The sequence below is a fragment of the Oncorhynchus tshawytscha genome, linkage group LG09 (genome assembly GCF_018296145.1).
Source record: "Oncorhynchus tshawytscha isolate Ot180627B linkage group LG09, Otsh_v2.0, whole genome shotgun sequence".
Lineage (NCBI taxonomy): Eukaryota > Metazoa > Chordata > Actinopteri > Salmoniformes > Salmonidae > Oncorhynchus > Oncorhynchus tshawytscha.
Window position 1 is genome coordinate 32,074,723 of NC_056437.1, and position 21,103 is coordinate 32,095,825.

At 44.6% G+C, this 21,103-nt stretch overlaps 1 protein-coding gene across 6 annotated transcripts in view; it reads left to right on the plus strand.

The window, feature by feature from the left end:
* The window catches only part of LOC112257815 (ubiquitin carboxyl-terminal hydrolase 25), a 50,628-nt gene extending 33,409 nt beyond the window's left edge, over positions 1 to 17,219 (plus strand). For 3 of the 6 annotated variants that reach the window (XM_024431681.2, XM_024431683.2, XM_024431685.2), the window contains exons 19-26: positions 3,947 to 4,183; positions 5,293 to 5,388; positions 5,787 to 5,965; positions 6,820 to 6,898; positions 9,501 to 9,580; positions 10,078 to 10,201; positions 13,261 to 13,453; positions 16,408 to 17,219. In XM_024431681.2, the coding sequence (XP_024287449.2) occupies positions 3,947 to 4,183; positions 5,293 to 5,388; positions 5,787 to 5,965; positions 6,820 to 6,898; positions 9,501 to 9,580; positions 10,078 to 10,201; positions 13,261 to 13,453; positions 16,408 to 16,580 (1,161 nt within the window). In that variant the 3' untranslated portion in view covers positions 16,581 to 17,219. The remainder of the gene's footprint in view (positions 1 to 3,946; positions 4,184 to 5,292; positions 5,389 to 5,786; positions 5,966 to 6,819; positions 6,899 to 9,500; positions 9,581 to 10,077; positions 10,202 to 13,260; positions 13,454 to 16,407) is intronic. The other 3 variants (XM_024431686.2, XM_024431687.2, XM_024431684.2) reach the window with 2 other exon arrangements.
* Positions 17,220 to 21,103: the final 3,884 nt, after the last annotated feature.

Sequence of the window (21,103 nt, forward strand, 5' to 3'; positions counted from 1 at the left end):
CGGTCCTTGCCATTGTGCAAGGAGCTTGTTGGTAGACGAGGGAAGGAGGAGCAGGACTTTCTGTCCTGGCTCAAACTCTTTGTGGCAAGAGTGCTGGTCTTATCCTGCCTTCTGGGTTTGCTGAAGGTTTGCCCTAGCTTCCTCTCAGTACCACTCCAACCGGTCTTGCATCTGGAGGACGTACTGGACAATCCCCTGTCCTGAGGTAGCTACTGGGGAACCTGCACGGGCCATCCATAGTGGAGTTCGAATGGCAAGAAACCTGTCGATGCCTGAGGCACCTCCCTGTAAGCAGAAAGGGTAACAACTTATCCCAGTCTTTACCAGTGTCAGCCACAAACTTCCTCAGCATTTTCTTGAGCGTTTGGTTGAATCGCTCTACGGGCCCATCCATTTGGGGATGGTAGGGAGTGGTTCTCTCTCAGGCCTTTAATGCCCAGCTGTTGGTGGAGTTGAACCATCAGTCGCGAGGTGAAGTTTGTCCCTTGGTCTGTCAGGATTTCATCAGGGATTCCTAAATGAGAGAAGAGCTGAACAAGAGCACTGATTATTTTTGGTGTGGTTATGGAACGGAGTGGGAAGGCTTCTGGGAACCGGGTGGCATAGTCACAGATCACCAATATATACTTGTAACCTGCGCTACTCTTCTCCAAGGGTCCAACAATGTCCATTGCAATTCTCTTGAATGGAGTAGAGAACTGGCAGTGAACAGAGGAGCCCGGTCAGACCTACGGACAGCACTGGTTTTCTGGCACGTGGGGCATGATTTGCAGTAGGTTTGTACATCAGTATACATGGAGGGCCAAAAGAAACGGCAGCCTAAGATAAGACCTATGTTACCCTAGATGACCTGCCCATGGAACTGTATGTGCAAGGTTGAGAACAAGTGGTCTATAGGTAGATGGCACCACCAACTTCCTGCTATCTGCCTCTGACCCAAGGTAGAGTATGTGGTTGTCTACCGTGTAAATCCCCCCCACATGAAGATTGACTGTCCCCAGCTAAGGCCTTGTCAAACAAACATTTCAAGGTTGCGTCAGACTTCTGCAGTGTAGCAACATTTTGCGTAAGATCCCATTGCACCTCTAACCCAGACACATCAGCAACAGGTATAGGGGTTCCCACATACTTCTCAAGACGCCGCTGGCGGCATGACTTTCTGGGCCCTTTGGTTCCCCCTCGCACAGACTATTACACAAGTCAGACAGAGGTTGTAAACCAGCTTTGGCCTGGGCACGAGTTACAACTGAACATGACACCTGAACACCAGACTGGCAAACTGACTGCTCATGTAGCTGACCCCCCCACACTTCACAACAGAGTACAGGCACATCCCTCCCCAAAATCATCTCAAAAGGTAGCTTCTCCATTACCCCAACTTTTGAGGAGGTATTTCTGACTGTGAGCTCAGCTGTGGGCTGCTGTGACTGGTCACCATGAACACATTGGATCAGCATCTGATGACCGTAATCAATATCATTAACAGGTACATTACCTTTTCTGATCAACGACAGGGAACTGCCGATGTCAATCATTGCAGTAAGACTTTTACCATTCACTGTTACAGGTACCAAGCATGACCCTTCCCGAGTCTGTCTATTCTGAACACCATTCCCCTCTCTGGGTACATAAGTAACCTGAGAGCTTGGGTTTACGTAGCGGACACATTGAAGCTTTGTGCCCCTGCTGCCGGCAGTAAAAACAGGTCAGACCCCTCCCATCAGAGCGAACTGCATGATCCCTTACCTCCCTCCTCCCAGACACATAACCCCCAGAGTTACCTCCACCATCTCTGGCATCACTGATGTCCCTTGTGTCTCTGAGACTCCTTGGAGCGGGTGCTGCAGGTCGTGGTGGGCCCCCTTTACGTGCATTAAGGTACTGCAGTGCAAGCTTGGCCGCCATAAGCCCGTCCTTGGGCTCGTGCTCTCGGACCCAGGTTCGAATGTCGTGTGGTAGAACTTGTAGAAGTTGCTCGAGGATGATGACCTCACCGATTTTTGTCCTGTGTTTTCTCCTTTGTCGAACCCATTGTCGGTAGAGACCCTTAAGGCGGTGGTACGTCTCTGTCAACGACTCACCGGATGGCGTCGATGCAGCTCTGAAGCGTTGGCGGTAGGTCTCTGGGGAGATGTCGAATTTCACCAGCAGCGCTTCCTTCAAGCCCTTGTAGACATTGGACAGCCCCTCATCCAATGCTGTGTAAGCCTGTAAGGCCTTGCCAGTGAGCAATGGGACAAGCCTGCAGGCCCACTCTACCTCTGGCCAATGCCATGTCTTGGCCATGCGCTCAAACCTCAGCCGGTAGTTTTCAATGTCCTCCCCCTGCTGGTATGAGGGCATCTTTGGCTCCTTCCTCAGGAATGCTGGAAGATGGACGTTAAACACTGCTGGACTAGTCTTCTGGTGCTGGGGCTGGCCTCATTACTGCTTGGGGATCCTGCTGTGGAGTTGAAGTCCCTGCTGCGTTGAGCCTTTGTCGTCATGGTGTTGGCAGACCCAATCTTGGGCTCTCACTGACGAGTTCCGCTTGGTGAGGAACTGTGAGGATAGATTGGCATAGACCCTGGAACTCCTGCTTGAGGTCTTCGTCCCTCCTCTCAAGGCAGGTGAACAGTTGCTGGAAAAGGGCTACCATTGTTGGGTGTGGTTCTGTTCCTCCAACTGTTCCTTCAGTCAGCTGGTCTTTTATGGCTGTATCTGCTGGTTCAACCGGTAGCTCAAACGGTTCTGGTTGTGTTTCGCCCCTTGGTCGGGCTCCTAGTTTCTCATACTTGACCTCTTCACCAGACGATTCCATGGTATTCCACCCCGGTTCAACTTCAGGTACCGTTTCTGACAGTTGATGCTGCTGCTGAGAACGCAATCCTGTATGCATTCCTTTACCTCTCTTCTTGGAATTCACTGATTTGCAGTGTGCCATCCCACCATATGTCACGTAGAGTAGGCCAGAAGGCTATACTGGAAAACCTAACCTCTATCAAAATTCTTTTAAAGATGCTGGAGCTGCAAAAGTTCTTCTGTGCAAGGGTATTTATTTACAAAGTGATTCTGGAACAAAAACAACTTTACTGCCATCAAACATATACCTTATAGGCCAGCTAAAAACAATACTACCCCACCCACAGCTCAATCCAAAATGCCTCCCCATGAACTGAAAGAGAGGCTCTGTTTGTAGGGCTAGCCCCTCCCCTCAGAACAATTAACCCTAATTAATTAAGCAATTACCTAGTCAAACCTACATTTTCCATTAACTAAACATACTAAAGGATATACATTGCAACACGTTTTTTAAACAATATCACCACATAACATTTACAAAATTACATCGCTACTGACAGTGTCTTTTAATATGCCCATTTACATTAATGAACCATTTGGGACAGGCACTACAAAGTCAGCCCAATTCCCTTAGCTCGGGTCCTTATCCAGCATACCCGGAAGCTACAGAGATAGAGAGGAACAAAACAAACAAACAACGAGCTCATCCACAACATAGATAAGTATAATACATATTACTTATATTACAAATGAACATTGCTGGACTAGTCTTCTGGTGCTGGGGCTGGCCTCATTACTGCTTGGGGATCACAAGTGTAAAATGTATGTACTAAGACAGAAGTTAATTTGTGTGTCGACCCACATTGTTAACTTATATTATAACAAAGCAGGGAGGAGTGATGAATGTATGCGTGCGTTAAAGAACCAAATGCTGCCCGCGGCCAGTGACGGACTTCTACGTCTCACACACACGCTCGGACGCATACACCTCTTAACCACATTAACCACTACTCCTTCTACGCTTCTGTTACTGAACCACGTAGGCCTACCCCACAACCCCAGTTAAAGTTCTTCATTTCCCCCTTTTTCTTAGTTTCTCTTTCTGTTTAACGTTGCCCACCATGCCCTTCGCTCTTTCTTGTTTGTTCTCTCACTCTCTCCACAGTCCAGTGGAGGGAGTCTCTCCCCACCCCTTCCTCCCAAACCCCAGTCCGATGTCCAGGTGAACACTGAAACCCCCCTCGCCCCTCCCTCTGACCCTCAGCCTGTGGATCCTTCCCTCACCCCTCCCTCTGACCCCCCCATGGAGGATGAGCCCCTTTCCCAGCGTACGGTAGAGGTTGCCATTCCCCAGGTGGGAACCTTTGTCATCGAGTCAGAGGAGGGGGGGTACGATGATGAGGTAGCGCTCGACACTCAGCTCACCCAGCTGACTCTTCTTTGGTGTGCTGAAAAGTCTCTCTGCCTGTTTGGTGATTAGAATGAGGACATGTTCTCCTCTTGGCTCTTTTTATAGGGTTTTCACACTTGAGTAAATGTTCATTTAGAGCAGTCTTCAAACCAGAGTCATGGTTAGCTCAGGGCAAGTTTCTCACAGTTGGCATTTTCACCAAACTTCTTGGCAGACCAAGATAGCACTGCTATATTAGACTACAGCCAGTGTACTATCTTAGAAGATGAAACTAGCCTTGGGCTAGCTTTAAAACGATATTGTGTGAAAAGCCTATCCCTGTCAAGCCTACCTGCATCTAGCAACAGAAGCACTCTCTTCTATACAAAACAGAAGCCTTCTGTTCTCATCAGAGATATATGGACATAAATTTCACCTAAACATCGACTCAATTCTCTGGAGAGTTTATTTTTAACTGCATCTCTGCAGCAAATGTGAAAAGTAAATGTGATTTGCACAGTTTGTATTACTATTGCCAACCATTTTTGATACATAGTTGATACATACTAAACTCTTGAGGGGAAAAGAAAAGTACAAGTTGAATAATGTAAGCGCATCGTCTCACTGCTCCTAACAATAAATGATTTGGTTTTGCTTGGTTTGGCATTTTATAGTAGTGTGTGGCGAATAATGTTGTCAAAGTGCTGCAGTAGAATCAATGTTGTTTAGTTTCAAACCCCCTCAGATGGACCATAGGCTGTCTGTACCACAGTATGACTGTCTGTAGGGACTGTCTGTAGGGACTGTCTGTACCATAGGGACCTTGATCTTCACAGGGCTGCCTTTCAGAGGCCCTACTTCATAGGACAATTTAAGCATGTACTTCGTCCCTCACATGACAGGGGCTGTGTATGTACCTCACAGTAGTAGAATAACTATTAACATATGCATGGACTGCTGAGTGATGTGCGGTATGCTTGTCGTGACAGAGTTGCATGGCCCAGGGCAGCTCAAATAGTGCTGTGCCAAAAAGGTGTATTATTTTTAGGGCTTTCCCCCGAGGGGTCCAAGGGATCTATTTTCTACTGTTGTAACATGCTTCCCCTCCTTGGCTACTGCAGGCCATGATGACTCCAAACATGCAGGGTATTATAATGTCCATTGGCAAGGCCAGGAGTGTGTTTGAAAAGCTTGGGCCTGAAGCCGCCTTCTTCAAGGTACATACATCCAGATCCCATTTCTCTTTTCTCTTTCACTCCTTTATTTATTCACTCACTATTTCACTGCATGCCTCTCCACAACCATCCTCTCATCCCTTTTTACCTGGCATTTCTCCATCTGATCTTTTTGAGTTAGTTGTTCTATTCAAAAGCATCTTCCAGAAGTGGGATTTGAGATGAATTTGAACAAAGCAAACTTGAAACCAATCTTTGAGTTTTGGATGAGAAGGATAATGATGATGATGATGATCTTGACAACTCTTACGCGGAAGACACTAGTTTTGTCTCCTGCTGCTGTAGATGTTTGTCAGTGTTGTAATATAGGCCTACACTCTGAAGTTCTAATGCTTATTGGGCCTACCATGTCCATTCACCCAATGCTTTTTGTTTTTCAGGCCATTAAGGTGGAGTACACCCGTCTGCTGAGGTTTGCCCAGGAGGACACGGCCCCGGAGAATGACTACCGTCTGCAGCACGTCATCGTCTACTTCATCCATAACCAGGCCCCCAAGAAGATCCTGGAGAGAACCCTCCTCATGCAGTTCGCAGACCGCAACCTAAGCTTTGACGAACGGTCTGTATGGGTTACACCACCATGACCGTCTTATCTTTATTAAAATAGTGGTTAGAGTTGAAAGGTTGCTAGATCGAATCCCCGAGCTGACAAGATAAAAATCTGTCGTTCTATCCCTGAACAAGGCAATTAACCCACTGTTCCTAGGCCGTCATTGTCAATAAGAATTTGTTATTAACTGACTTGCCTAGTTAAATTTAAAAAAAAATGTAAATAAGATAAAACAAAGACAACACCAGATTATTACTGCTGAACTTCCCAAATTCACCTGCAGAGGGTAGCAAAAAGCAAAGCCTTTGAATATTTTATGATCTGAAATGACCTGAAGTGGTTTATGAAGTCAACTATAGCTTGATAATGTCTGTTAGATTTATTCCAGTAGGACAGCCTTACAGAACTTTTATAGAGTTGAAAATCTTTTATATTTTGCACCAGTGTAAAACATCCTACCCTGCCATATATCCAGCTACTTTATAACTTTTTGAGGACTAAAGAAGAACATCACATTTCTCTGGATAAATCACATCTCTTCTAATGTCTCAAAGTTCTCGCACACGCACTGAGATGTTTGTGGTAATCCATATTCTTGAATTCATTGATTCAACTCTCCTCTTCTGAGCGGTATAATTGTGGTCTCAATAAGAACCTCTGGAAAGGAGGAACGTCTGGTTAAGTAGTAAGGGGTGATTCATTGGGCCTGTGTTTCACGGCCGCGAGACCACGTGTAATATTTAGTCTCCTGGAGTAGCTAGTACTTCACCAGTACTCATCGTACCACTGCCAAGCTGCTGTAATATCACTCTCCCTTTCTCTCCTCTTTCCCTTTCTCTCCTTTCCCCCCTTCTCTCTCTCAGGTGTAAGAGCATTATGAAGGTGGCCCGTGCCAAACTAGACCTTGTTAAGCCAGAAGAGGTCAACATGGAGGAGTATGAGGTCAGCGTTCTGCAACACTCTGGTTTTGACTAGTTTCAAATGTTTGGTCTGGTACATACAGTTCCAGTCAAAAGTTTGGACACACCTACTCATCCCAGGGTTTTTCTTTATTTTTACTATTTTCTACATTATAGAATAATAGTGAAGACATCAAAACTATGAGAAAACACATGGAATCATGTAGTAACCAAAAAAGTGTCAAACAAATTCCTCAAAGTAGCCACCCTTTGCCTTGATGACAGGTTTGCACATTCTTGGCATTCTCTCAACCTGCTTCATGAGGTTGTCACCTGGAATGCATTTCAATTAACAGGTGTGCCTTGGTAAAAGTTAATTTGTGGAATTTCCTTTATGCGTTTGAACCAATCAGTTGTGACAAGGTAGGGGGGGGTATACAGAAGATAGCCCTATTTGGTAAAAGACCAAGTCCATATTATGGCAAGAACAGCTCAAATAAGCAAAGAGAAATAGTCCATGACTTTAAGACATGAAGGTCGGTCAATCATGGAAAATTTCAAGAACTTTGAAAGTTTCTTCAAGTGCAATCGCAAAAACCATCAAATGCTATGATGGAACTGGCTCTCATGAGGACCGCCATAGGAAAAGGAAGACCCAGAATTACCTCTGCTGCAGAGGATAAGTTCATTAGTTTGCTTCGGAGTTCAAGTAACAGACACATCTCAACTGTTCAGAGGAGACTGCGTGAATCAGGCCTTCATGGTTGAATTTCTGCAAAGAAACCACTAATAAAGGACACTAATAATAAGAGACTTGCTTGGGCCAAGAAATGCGCAATGGAGCAATCTGTCCTTTGGTCTGGAGGAAAATTTGAGAATGTTGGTTCCAACCGCCGTGTCTAAGGGATTTGTGAATATTCTATAGTAATATAGAGTGGGAAAGCGGCCGTGCGTTTCGATAATTAATAGACACTGCCGTAAATAAAACCGAAATAAAAACATCTGTCTTGTCAGGAAGTAGAGTCTATGCAGACCGAGTGCACCATTGCCAATCAGAGAGCTACATTAGGTCTACATGCAAACAAACCATTTGCTACAAGGGCCTGCCATCATTCACATTGATCTGGACTGTGTGTTTACAGGCAGTTGCAACAGCGCAAATTTGAATCATTAGAACACATTCTGCAAAAGCCACAAAATACACTTGAATTGTAAGGCCTCTTACATTTGTGAACTTTACGGTCCTATTGGCCAAACAACCTACCTTTTTTATGGTTATCTTTTACTATATGCACATCAACAAGATCAACCACTAATGCTAGGCAGAGCAAGATGAGCTAAAATCTTGGATCATTAGATAAACCCTCAAACTTTTTCAGCTAGTTGGCTGTCAAAATTGCATTGATAAACGATGGGGAGTAGCCTGCTCTTCCTTCTGCAGCTTGCCTGCCGATACATGTGTCATCCCAACCAAGCACCCAAGCTAACTGGCTAAGGTAGCTAGCTACTTCCAGACACAAATGAGAGAGCACGTCACTGAGCATTTTACTCGCCTTAGCAGAGCTGTTTACATGTTATATAGAGCGTTCGTGAGGAACTAGTGCTTTTTTTGTTTTTTGCCTATGTTTACTGACACCGGTCATATTCAGCGGGTCTTACTGCATAACAGTCACTGTCGGTGATTTATTTAGAATTCAAGGCACCCTTAACCAGCATTGCTACCAGAACATTCTGCAGCGATACACTGTCCCACCTGTTTTGCGCTTAGTCCCACTATCATTTGTTTTTCAACAGGGCAATGACCCAACATTCCCCCAGGCTGTGTGAGGGCTATTTGACCAAGAATGAGAGTGCTGCATTAGATTACCTGGCCTCCACAATCACCTGACCTCAACCCAATTGAGATTATTTGGGATGCGTTGGACTGCAGAGTAAAGGAAAAGCAGCCAACAAGTGCTCAGCATATGTGGGAACTCCTTGTTGGGAAAGCATTCCAGGTTAAGCTGGTTGAGAATGCCAAGAGTGTGCAAAGCTGTCATCAAGGCAAAGGGTATCTACTTTGAAGAATCTAAAATATATTTAGATTTGTTTAAAAAAAAATTGGGTTACTACATGATTCCATATGTGTTATTTCATAATTTGATGTCTTCACTATTATTCTACAATGTAGAACATAGTAAAAATAAAGACCTTTCAATGAGTAGGTGTGTCCAGTTAAGTCAGTTAAGAACAAATTCTTACTAACAATAACGGCCTACCCTGGCCAAACCCTAACTGGGACGATGCTGGGCCAATTGTGCACCGCCCTATGGGACTCCTAATCAGGTCCAGTTGTGATACAGCCTGGAATCGAACCAGGGTCTGTAGTGACACCTCAAGCACTGAGATGCAGTGCCTTAGACCACTGCGCAACTCTGGAGCCCAAATGACATGAGATGAGCGTGTGCACAATATTTAGCATTAAAGTAAAAGGTTTAAATGATTATAATCTCTACATTTGAACTGATACCACTAACCCTTCTATCCAATGGAAAAAAAACACGGATGTGATGTTAATCTTCAATGTTAGATCCAAATGCTCCAGATCCATCCTTAAAATCCTTTAGAGCTCATTTATGAACCTTTGGCCCCTACATTTTTCCCAGATGTGGCATCAGGACTACAGGAATTTCCGCGAGACAACAATCTTTCTGATGATTGGCTTAGAGCTGTTCCAGAAGAAATGGTGAGACTCTGCTAATTGGCAGGACTGTTATTACATTCTGCTCTCCACGATGCAGAGCTTCTAACTCGTGTCCTTTTCTTACTTTAAGCGTGAACTGATATTCTTGAACTATTTCTATATTGAATATATTGTTTTGAAAATAGAGATTGAAATACTCTCTGTAGATGATTGCATTATTAATGGTAGGACCTGAACTTCCTAAAGTCACCTGCAGAGGGCAGCAGATCCCAGCAAATCCTTCTGGAGCATAGAGCTCAGTCTGGCATTGATCAAGATGGTTGTTCATGTATTTGGTTATTTCTTCTGTTAATTCTCCCTCCAGTACATCCGTTTTTAAATCCTCTATGAAAAAAGCCTGATAGTTCCTTCTCTAGTTTCCTTTTGTAGACACAGCTAAACCTGATATGTTCTCTGCTGCCTCTCCTTGTGGTTAAGTTTGTACCACCCTGATGCTTCTATAATGTATCTTACTCTCCTGTGTGTCTGCTTTTCTGCAGCTTTGTGGAGGCCTTGATGTACCTGATCTACTCGTACCAGTACAACAGAGAGCTGTTGGTCAAAGGGCTGTACAGAGGTCACAACGATGCGCTCATAGGTCACTACCGCAGAGAGTGCCTGCTGGTGAGACAAACCTCTCACTCACAATCATACAACTGAACCACTGCACTATTGCAAATCTCTGTCAGTAGTTGATTTTATTTAGTTAGTTAGTAAGTTCATGTAGGATTTTCTGATGCTAGCAGGTTTAGCATTTGGTACAGAAACTTTTTAAAGAGACAAAGTTGCAGCCTAAATGAGAGGAAGTGGTTGGAGTTAATCCATAGTGTTTTAAAGATCATCACAAGTTTCCAGTCAAAACAATAGGTCACCGTGGAAGTAGTTAAGTTATTCTCTTTGAAAATGAATACCACTATCGTCTTATCAGCAAGGCTGTCTGTCTCTGACCTCCTAACTCATCCTTGCCTTCCCTTGAGTCACGTTGACTCAGCCAAACTGTGATGTTGACCAAGATCATCCCTCCACCCAATAATCTCTAGGATTGATGCAAGGCTTGTTCCTGTTCTCGCTGAGATATTACATTCTTTTTTATTGCCCATAAAGATTCCCACAGAACTTTTCTCAGCAAATGCTCTTGGTGTGGGGGAAAGATCCTAATCTTTTCAATATTCTGATCAGACTACAGCTTCACTTTTGTTTTTCATATCCCATCTCCAAACTATTTGTTAGGGCTTAGATGGAATGATTCCCTGGTCGGTCAGATCTGTGACTGGTCTGGTCTGAACCGGGAGAGAAAGCGGGGTAACCCTGATTCTCCTCGGTTGGCCCTGTTGCTGCTCCTGCACTCAGTAACCCTACACCGGCATTGTGCTCCTAATGTAATCATCCTAGTGGGAATAGGAAGCAGTAGGCCCAGCAAGTGTAAACACATTACCAGGAGACATGGCTGTGTCCTGAGCTAACCTTGGCTCTGCTCCTTCAGGGCTCTGCTAGAGTTAGCCACCATCTCAGATCTCCGGCCAGAATGAACCCCTGGCTCCCACTCCAGCCCCCTCCAGCCCTGCTCCCTCCAGCCCCGCTGTTTACCTCCTTCTCTGTTTTAATTGAAAACACTGCTGACATTGACACATTGTGAACCCCCACCAAGTCTCTCTGGTTCCGGAATGGCTGTCTGCATCTGTGTAAGGTACCCCAGAGCTGAGGTCAGGGAGTTTCTGTGTCAACAGCATTGCAAGGCTTAGCTAAGGTGAACATAGCAAAGTGTCTGTGTGCATCATGTAGTATGTCACTGCCCACGTCAGTACCACAGGAGGAGGAGCACTGCCAGAGCCCTGCAAAATGACCTCCAGCAGGCCACAAATGTGCATGTGTCTGCTCAAATGGTCAGAAACAGACTCCATGAGTGTGGTATGAGGGCCCGACGTCCGCAGGTGGGGGTTGAGCTTACAGCCCAACACCGTGCAGGACGTTTGGCATTTGCCAGAGAACACCAAGATTGGCAAATTCGCCACTGGCGCCCTGTGCTCTTCACAGATGAAATCAGGTTCACACTGAGCAAGTGACAGATGTGACAGTCTGGAGACGCCGTGGAGAACGTTCTGCTGCCTGCAACATCCTCCAGCATGACCGGTTTGGCGGTGGGTCAGTCATGGTGTGGGGTGGCATTTCTTTGGAGGGCCACACAGCCTTCCATGTGCTCGCCAGAGGTGGCCTGACTGCCATTAAGTACCGAGATGAGATCCTCAGACCCCTTGTGAGACCATTTGCTGGTGCGGTTGGCCCTGGGTTCCTCCTAATGCAAGACAATGCTAGACCTCATGTGGCTGGAGTGTGTCAGCAGTTCCTGCAAGAGGAAGGCATTGATGCTATGGACTGGCCTGCCCATTCCCCAGACCTGAATCCAATTGAGCACATCTGGGACATCATGTCTCGCTCCATCCACCAATGCCACGTTGCACCACAGATTGTCCAGGAGTTGGTGGATGCTTTAGTCCAGGTCTGGGAGGAGATCCCTCAGGAGACCATCCGCCACCTCATCAGGAGCATGCCCAGACGTTGTAGGGAGGTCATACAGGCATGTGGAGGCCACACACACTACTGAGCCTCATTTTGACTTGTTTTAAGGACATTACATCAAAGTTGGATCAGCCTGTAGTGTGGTTTTCCACTTTAATTTTGAGTGTGACTCCAAATCCAGACCTCCATGGGTTGATAAATTTGATTTCCATTGATCATTTTGTTGTCAGCACATTCAACTATGTAAAGAAAAAAATATTTAATAAGAATATTTCATTCATTCAGATCTAGGATGTGTTATTTTAGTGTTCCCTTTATTTTTTGAGCATTGTATATCAACCGCAAATGTCTTTCACAGTAGGAGACGGAAAGGAAATGGCTGTCCAAATTCTGTTGCGACTCAATGTTATCGTTCTGGCTCATTTTTCAAAATAAAAGCCTGAAACTATGTCTGAAGACTGACACCTTGAGGAAGCGATAGGAAAAGTAATCTGGTTCATATCCCTTTAAATCCAGCAAAGGGAGGCTATGGAACATGGAGTTTTCAAAATAGAAGCCACTTCCTGTTTTGTTTTTCCTCAGGGTTTCGTCTGCAATATCAGTTCTGTTATACTCACAGACAATATTTTGACAGTTTTGGAAACTTTAGAGTGTTTTCTATCCAATACTAATACTAATAATAATATGCATATATTAGCAACTGAGACTGAGGAGCTGGCCGTTTACAATGGGCACCTTTTCATCCAAGCTACTCCATAAAAAGTTAAGAACAAATTCCTATTTACAATGACGCCCTAGGAACAGTGGGTTAACTGCCTTGTTCAGGGACAGAACGACAGATTTTTACCTTGTTAGCTCGGGGATTCGATCTAGTAACCTTTTGGTTACTGGACCAATGCTCTAACTACTAGGCTATCTGCCGCCCCCAGCAATGCAAATGGTCTGTGTCTTACCTGGGCTGCAGGCCCTCACACAGATGTGGTCTCTAATGTAAAATACATATACATTAATAACATGGGAACATGTAATACCTGGCTGTCCTGTAAATCTGTTTTGACAGAGTAGCTAATACTGGTAAATGTGTTAGCATACCACTTCAAGCTAATCCCTAGCATATGAAGCAAATCCAGAATTCATCGATCTATATGCATGTGCTTTGTCCATAGAAACTGAATGAGAATGCGGCGGGGATGTTTGAGTCTGGTGAGGAGCCGGAGGTTTGCAATGGGCTGAGCATCATGAATGAGCTGGTGGTGCCGTGTATCCCCCTACTGCTTGTCCACGACACAGAGAAGGACCTGCTGGCTGTGGAGGACATGAGGAACCGCTGGTGCTCCTACCTGGGGCAGGAGATGGAGCGTGAGTTTTTGTTTGTTTGGATTATTTTTAACCCAAATTTGAAGATTAGGGGACTAATCTACCAAGAGTCTAAAAACGTCATAGGGCAGAGGGACCACAGAGCATTTTCACACTACTGACCCAGCTGTACTGTACTGTGCTGTATGTACCCATAAAACATTGTAATATACGATGCTATCGCCCTATTGTGTTAAAGCTTTTATGATCGGCCTAGTAGGAGGATAGGTTATTGGCCATTTTTTGTTTTTGTTTAAAATGTTACCCCCTTTTCTCCCCAATTTCGTGATATCCAATAGTTAGTAGTTACTATCATGTCTCATCGCTACAACTCCCGTACGGGCTCGGGAGAGACGAAGGTCGAAAGCCATGCGTCCTCCGAAACACAACCCAACCAAGCCGCACTGCTTCTTAACACAGCGCGCATCCAACCCGGAAGCCAGCCAGCTGCAATGCAGTGCCCTAGACCACTGTGCCATCCAACCCGGAAGCCAGCCAGCTGCGATGCAGTGCCCTAGACCACTGTGCCATCCAACCCGGAAGCCAGCCAGCTGCGATGCAGTGCCCTAGACCACTGTGCCATCCAACCCGGAAGCCAGCCAGCTGCAATGCAGCGCCCTAGACCACTGTGCCACCCGGGAGGCACGCCATTTGGTTTTCTACCTAGCATGGAGGGATATTCACGGCCCGACTGGATAATATTTTCTTAAAAAGCTTAAACTAATTTCAACTTGTCATTCGATTTTTCTTTTGGCTATTGATATTGTTTGTTCCTTCTCATTATTAGTCCCCTAGCTACCTTACCCTTTTAGGGTATTCAAATAATGTTTTGAGATGGAACTCCGTTACATTCATTGTTTGATCAGGAGAAAGCCATGCACAGAACGATGAAGCATAGCCTTCCGTCATGAAGAGAGAAGGCAATATAGGCTGTGTTTTTTTTTTTTAAACACAAGATAGTTAAAATAATAATAAGCGAGCACTTCGATATGGTAATTGTCACGTTTTCATAAATTCTTAGAATGTTTGGTAATTACTAAGGCATTTGTGAATATTCTATAGCAATATAGAGTGGAAAAGCGACCGTGCGTTAATAGATTAATAGACACGGTAGGAGTCTATGCAGACCGAGTGCACCGTTGCCAATCAGAGAGCTACAGTAGGTGTTCATGCAAACAAACCATTTGCTACAAGGGCCTGCCATAATTCACTTTGAACTGGGCTGTGTGTTTATAGGTAACGGTGTAAATTTGGATCATTAGAACGCGTTCTGCAAAAGCCACAAAATACACTTGAATGGATTTCTGCAAATATGTAGCTAAATGTCATGGAAGTCCTCTTACATTTGTGAACTTTACAGTCCTATTGATCAAACAACCATAAAAAGGTAGGTTATATTTTACTATATGCACATCAACTAATGCTAGCCAGAGCAAGATGAGCTGAAATCTGAAGAAGGATCATTAGCTAAACCCTCAAACTTTTTCAGCTAGTTTGCTGTCAAAATTGCACGGATAAAGATGGGGAATAGCCTGCTCGTCCTTCTGCAACTTGCCTGCCAATACATGCATTGTCCCAACCATGCACCCAAGCTAACTGGCTAAGGTAGCTAGCTACTTCCAGACACAAATGAGAGAACACCTCACTGACCATTTTACTCGCCTTAGCAGAGCTGTTTACGTGTTATATAGAGTGTCCGTGACAACGAACTAGTACTTTTTTTTTTGCCTACGTTTACTGACACCGGTCATATTCAGCGGGTCATATTTTTAAAAGAATTCATCTGCATAACTGCTATCTGCTATCTGCATAACAGTCGTTCAGAATAGCTAGCTAGTAAAGTGATTCACATTTCTTGCTAGCTAACCAAATGACACGTGCATCTTTAGCTGTGTAGCCACTGAAAAATTATACGAGGAGACAAGTCAGTCACTCACCCTCTCAAATCAAATCAAATGTATTTATATAGCCCTTCGTACATCGGCTGATATCTCAAAGTGCTGTACAGAAACCCAGCCTAAAACCCCAAACAGCAAGCAATGCAGGTGTAGAAGCACGGTGGCTAGGAAAAACTCTCCAAATTCCTCCTCTCTTGCGTTCTGTAGGCTATATAACATATTTATTGAAATAGCCTATAGAAATAGGAATATTACTCGGAATGTCACTTACTTACTGTGTAATGCCCTGCTATGCGCTGCAGGACTGTTTTTTATTTTTATTGCCAGGCTCCAGTCAAGTTCAAATAGGCTAAACCATAATCTGTCACATCACGATGTTATCACCATCGACAATGGCTGTCAATCATCGTCGATAGACGATGCTATTGTAATATCGTCTTGCCCTATTAGGCACCCTCGGTAGTTGCTGGAACCAACAATAACATATCTGAGGCAACACAGTACGGTTTGGGCTAGTGCAATAATCTGAAAAGAGTACAAGAGCCTAGAGGCAGGGGGTTTGATTTTTGGTACTAGAGATCTGTTGGATGATTGGTTATTTTTCTGCTGTAGTTTAATTTGGGAGTTACATGGAACATGGTCAGGGACACGGTCAAATGAGTTGATATTAGCAGCCAGAACAACCAGGAATATACCCACTGTTGGCAGAATGTGACCCAAATTGTTAGTTCAGAGAACGTGGTTCAGTGGAGTTCTAGCCTCTACTCCAAGAAAAAGTTTGATTGGTTTTCAGAAAAGTGACCCAGCAGCATCTTCTTAGAACTACAGCCAACCCTGGGCGCCTCATCTTGTTTTCTCAATCTGTGTTTTCCTAGAGGAGCATGCTTACAAAGAGCTTGTGCTATCACACTGAAAATATTTAGCTTATGATTTATCTGTTTGGTAACTGGATGTGACTCTGAAGAGTGACGCAAGCAAGGACTTTGAAATAATCACTCTCTCCAACTCTTTCTTTTTCTCTCTGCCCTCTCCGTTATTGTTCTCCCCCTCCTGCTGCAGCCAACCTGCAGGAGAAGCTGACTGACTTCCTACCCAAGTTACTTGACTGCTCAACAGAGATAAAAAGCTTCCACGACCCTCCAAAGCTGCCCACCTACTCCACTCTGGAGCTGGTTGAGCGCTACGGCCGTGTCATGGCCTCCTTGAGCCGGGTGCCTGCGGACGGGAGATGAGTTGAGGGGGCAGCAGGCCCCTTCACAGTCCCACGGCCCCCTCAGCACCCAGGCCACTCACCAATGGAACTCTTTTAACCCATGCCTTCCTTATAAACCAGGGGTCACTCGCTATAGCTGTTACTCCTCTATCTCTTTTGCTGCTATAGGTTTTATCATTATAATTATTATTATTTCAATCCAATTTAAGTAAATACGCAACAGAAATGAATGAACAGACAGTTGGAAAAGGAAGAGCAGGGGTAGTGGAAATGGCGCTCTTGCAGTGATTGAAAGCCAGTGCATGCTGCTCCAAGCTTTAAATGAGGTGGGGTGTTTTTTTGTTGTTTATGTCCCCTCCCACCCCCACCCGCCTCTTTCTTAAAGCACCCCTTCTCTGCAGAAGAATGGGTGCTCTGCCACCAGTTTGGTACAGTATTATCACGTTTTTGTTTTATTTTTCTAAAGGAAGCGACAAAATGAGAACCTTGAGATTTTATCAGCGGCTTTAAGTATCTCAAGTGGGTCTGTGAACTCTGGACTGCACCAGAATGAGAAGTTTTAAGTGCTGTGGTAGACAGCCATGGACACTCTGTGGCTTGTTAATAAATCAAGATAATAAAATTTTATTTATGGCCCTTTTAGGCCAAATACATCGTTCCTTTGTCTGATGTCCCATGTCTTTATTTCTGCACTAACACTGATATGATGCAATCATGTATTACACGCCTGTTAACTGTGTGACGGTAGAGGTAACTGTCAAAATAAAGGAAACACCTAAATAAAGTGTCTTACAGGTCCAATTCAGCCATTTCTATCTCAATATCAAATCATTTCTGGGTAACAAGTAAATTACTGTGATTATTATTTTTCTCTAATAAAATGGTCAAAATAAACCATAGCTTTTCAGCAAAGAGCAATTTCTCAAGCAAGAATTTAGCTAGGAGTGGACTGAGTGTGGAGGGGAAAACTGAAAACTACAGTTGAAGTCGGAAGTTTACATACACTTAGGTTGGAGTCATTAAAACTTGTTTTTCAACCACCACAAATTTCTTGTTAACAATCTATAGTTTTGGCAAGTCGGTTAGGCCGTCTACTTTGTGCATAACGCAAGTCATTTTCCCAGCAATTGTTTACAGACAGATTATTTCACTTACAATTCCAGTGGGTCAGAAGTTTACATACAGTCGTGGCCAAAAGTTTTGAGAATGACAAATATTAATTTTTACAAAGTGTGCTGCCTCAGTTTGTATGATGACAATTTGCCTATACTCTGCTGACTGCTGAGGACAGGGGTAAAGTCATTTTCACTGATGAATCCCCTTTCCGATTGTTTGGGGCATCCAGAAAGAAGCTTGTCCAGAGAAAACAAGGTAAGTGCTACCATCAGTCCTGTGTCATGCCAACAGTAAAGCATCCTGAGACTATTCATGTGTGGGGTTGCTTCTCAGCCAAGGGAGTGGGCTCACTCATCTTTTTGCCTAACAACACAGCCATCCAAGAACAGTTTGGTGACGAACAATGCCTTTTCCAGCATGATGGAGCACCTTACCATAAGGCAAACATGATAACTAAGTGGCTCGGGGAACAAACATCGATATTTTGGTTCCATGGCCAGGAAACTCCTCAGACTTTAATCCCATTGAGAACTTGTGGTCAATCTAAGAGGTGGGTGGACAAACAAAAACACAAATTCTGACCAACTGCAAGCGTTTTTGCTGTTGTTCAGTTTATGCCCCCTCCCACCCCCACCCGCCTCTTTCTTGAAGCACCCCTTCTCTGCAGAAGAAGAAGGGGTGCTCTGCCACAATTGATTATGCAAGAATGGGCTGCCATCAGTCAGGATGTGGCCCAGAAGTTAATTGACAGCATGCCAGGGCGGATTGCAGAGGTCTTGAAAAAGAAGGGTCAACACTGCAAATATTGACTCTTTGCATCAACTTCATGTAATTGTCAATAAAAGCCTTTGACACTTATGAAATGCTTGTAATTATAATTCAGTATTCCATAGTAACATCTGACAAAAATATCTAAAGACACTGAAGCAGCAAACTTTGTGGAAATTATTTTGTCATTCTCAAAACTTTTGGCCATGACTACACTAAGTTGACTTGGAAAACAGTTTGGAAAATTCCAGAAAATGATGTCATGGCTTTAGAAGCTTCTGATTGACATAATCTGAGTCAATTGGAGCTGTTCCTGTGTATGTATTTCAAGGCCTACCTTCAAACTCAGTGCCTCTTATCGTGACATCGTGGGAAAATCGAACTAAATCAGCCAAGACCTCAGAAAAAAAAATTGTAGATCTCCACAAGTCTTGTTCATCCTTGGGGGCCATTTCCAAATGCCTGAAGGTACCACGTTCATCTGTACAAACCATAGCACGCACGTATAAACACCATGGGACCACGCATCCATCACACCGCTCAGGAAGGAGAGGCATTCTGTTTTCTAGAGATTAACGTACTTTGATGTGAAAAGTGCAAATCAATCCCAGAACAACAGCGAAGGACCTTGTGAAGATGCTGGAGAAAGAGTATAAAAGTATCTATATCCACAGTAAAACGAGTCCTATATCGACATAACCTGAAACGCTGCTCAGCAAGGAAGAAGCCACTGCTCCAAAACTGCCATAAAAAAAAGCCAGACAAAGGTTTGCAACTGCACGTGGGGACAAAGATTGTACTTTTTGGATAAATGTCCTCTGATCTGATGAAACAAAAAAAGAACTGTTTGGCCCTAATGACGATCGTTGTGTTTGGAGGTAAAAGGGGGAGGCTTGCAAGCCGAAGAACACCGTCCCAACCGTGAAGCACAGGGGTGGCAGCATCATGTTGTGGGGGTGCTTTGCTGCAGGAGGGACTGGTGGACTTCACAAAATAGATGGCATCATGAGGAGGAAAATGATGTGTATATATTGACGCAACATCTCAAGACATCAGTCAGGAAGTTAAAGCTTGGTCGCAAATGGGTCTTCCACGTGGACAGTGACCCAAAGCATACTTCCAAAGTTGTGGCAAAATAGCTCAAGGACAACAAAGTCAAGGTATTGGAGTGGCCATCACAAAGCCCTGACCTCAACCCTATAGAAAATTTGTGGGCAGAACTGAAAATGTGAGTGTGCAAGCAAGGAGGCCTACAAACCTGACTCAGTTACACCAGCTCTGTCAGGAGGAATGGGCCAAAATTCACCCAACTTATTGTGGAAGGCCTTAAACGTTTGACCCAAGTTAAACAATTTAAAGGCAATGCTACCAAATACTAATTGAGTGTATGTAAACTGACCCTCTGGGAATGTGATGAAAGAAATAAAAGCTGAAATGAATTATTCTCTCTACTATTATTTGGACATTTCACATGCTTAAATAAAGTGGTGATCCTAACTGACCTAAGACAGGGAATTGTTACTAGGATTAAATGTCAGGAATTGTGAAACACCGTAGCTAAATACTTTAACTCAGTTTATGTAAACTTCCGACTTCAACTCTACCTTAGGTTGTGTGATCACACTCTCCATAGCCGATGTGAGCAATACCTTTTAAACAGGTCAACATTCACAAGGCCGTGGGGCCAGACGGATTACAAGGACGTGTACTCGGACGAGTCTGTAATATCTGCATGTTTCAAGCAGACCACCATAGTCCCTGTGCCCAAGGAAGCGAAGGTAACCTGCCTAAATGACTACTGTCCCGTAGCACTCAGGTCGGTAGCCATGAGTGCTTTGAAAGGCTGGTCATCGCTCACATCAACACCATCATCCCGGAAACCCTAGACCCACCCCAATACGCATACCGCCCCAACAGATCCACAGATGACGCTATCTCAATCGCACTCCACACTGCCCTTTCCCACCTGGACAAAAGGAACACCTATGTGAGAATGATGTTCATTGACTACAGCTCAACGTTCTACACCATAGGGCCCCCAAAGCTCATCATTAACCTAAGGACTATGAGACTAAACACCTCCCTCTGCATCTGGATCCTGGACTTCCTGATGGGCTGCTCCCAAATGGTAAGGGTAGGCAAAAACACTTGCCACGCTGATCCTCAACACGGGCCCCTTGGGGGTGCGTGCTTAGTCCCCTCCTGTACTTCCTGTCCACCCAAGCACAACACCATTAAGTTTGCTGACGACAACTTTGTAAGGCCTGATCAACGATGAAACAGCCTATAGGGAGGTGGTCAGAGACCTGGCAGTGTGGTGCCAGGACAACAACTTCTCCCTCAACGTGACGAAGTTGATTGTGGACTAAAGGAAAAGAAGGTCCGAACACGCCCCCATTTACATCGACAGGGCTGTAGTGGAGCAGGTAGAGAGCTTCAAGTTCCTTTGTGTCCACATCACCAACAAACGGTCAAAGTTGTGAGGAGAGCACGACAATGCCTTTTCCCCCTCTGGAGACTGAAACGATTTGGCATGGGACCCCAGATCCTCAAGTTCTACAGCTGCACCATCGAGAGCATCCTGAACGGTTCCATCCCCGCCTGGTATAGCAACTGCTCGGCATCTGACTGTTCTCTCTGCTACCGCACAAGCGGTAC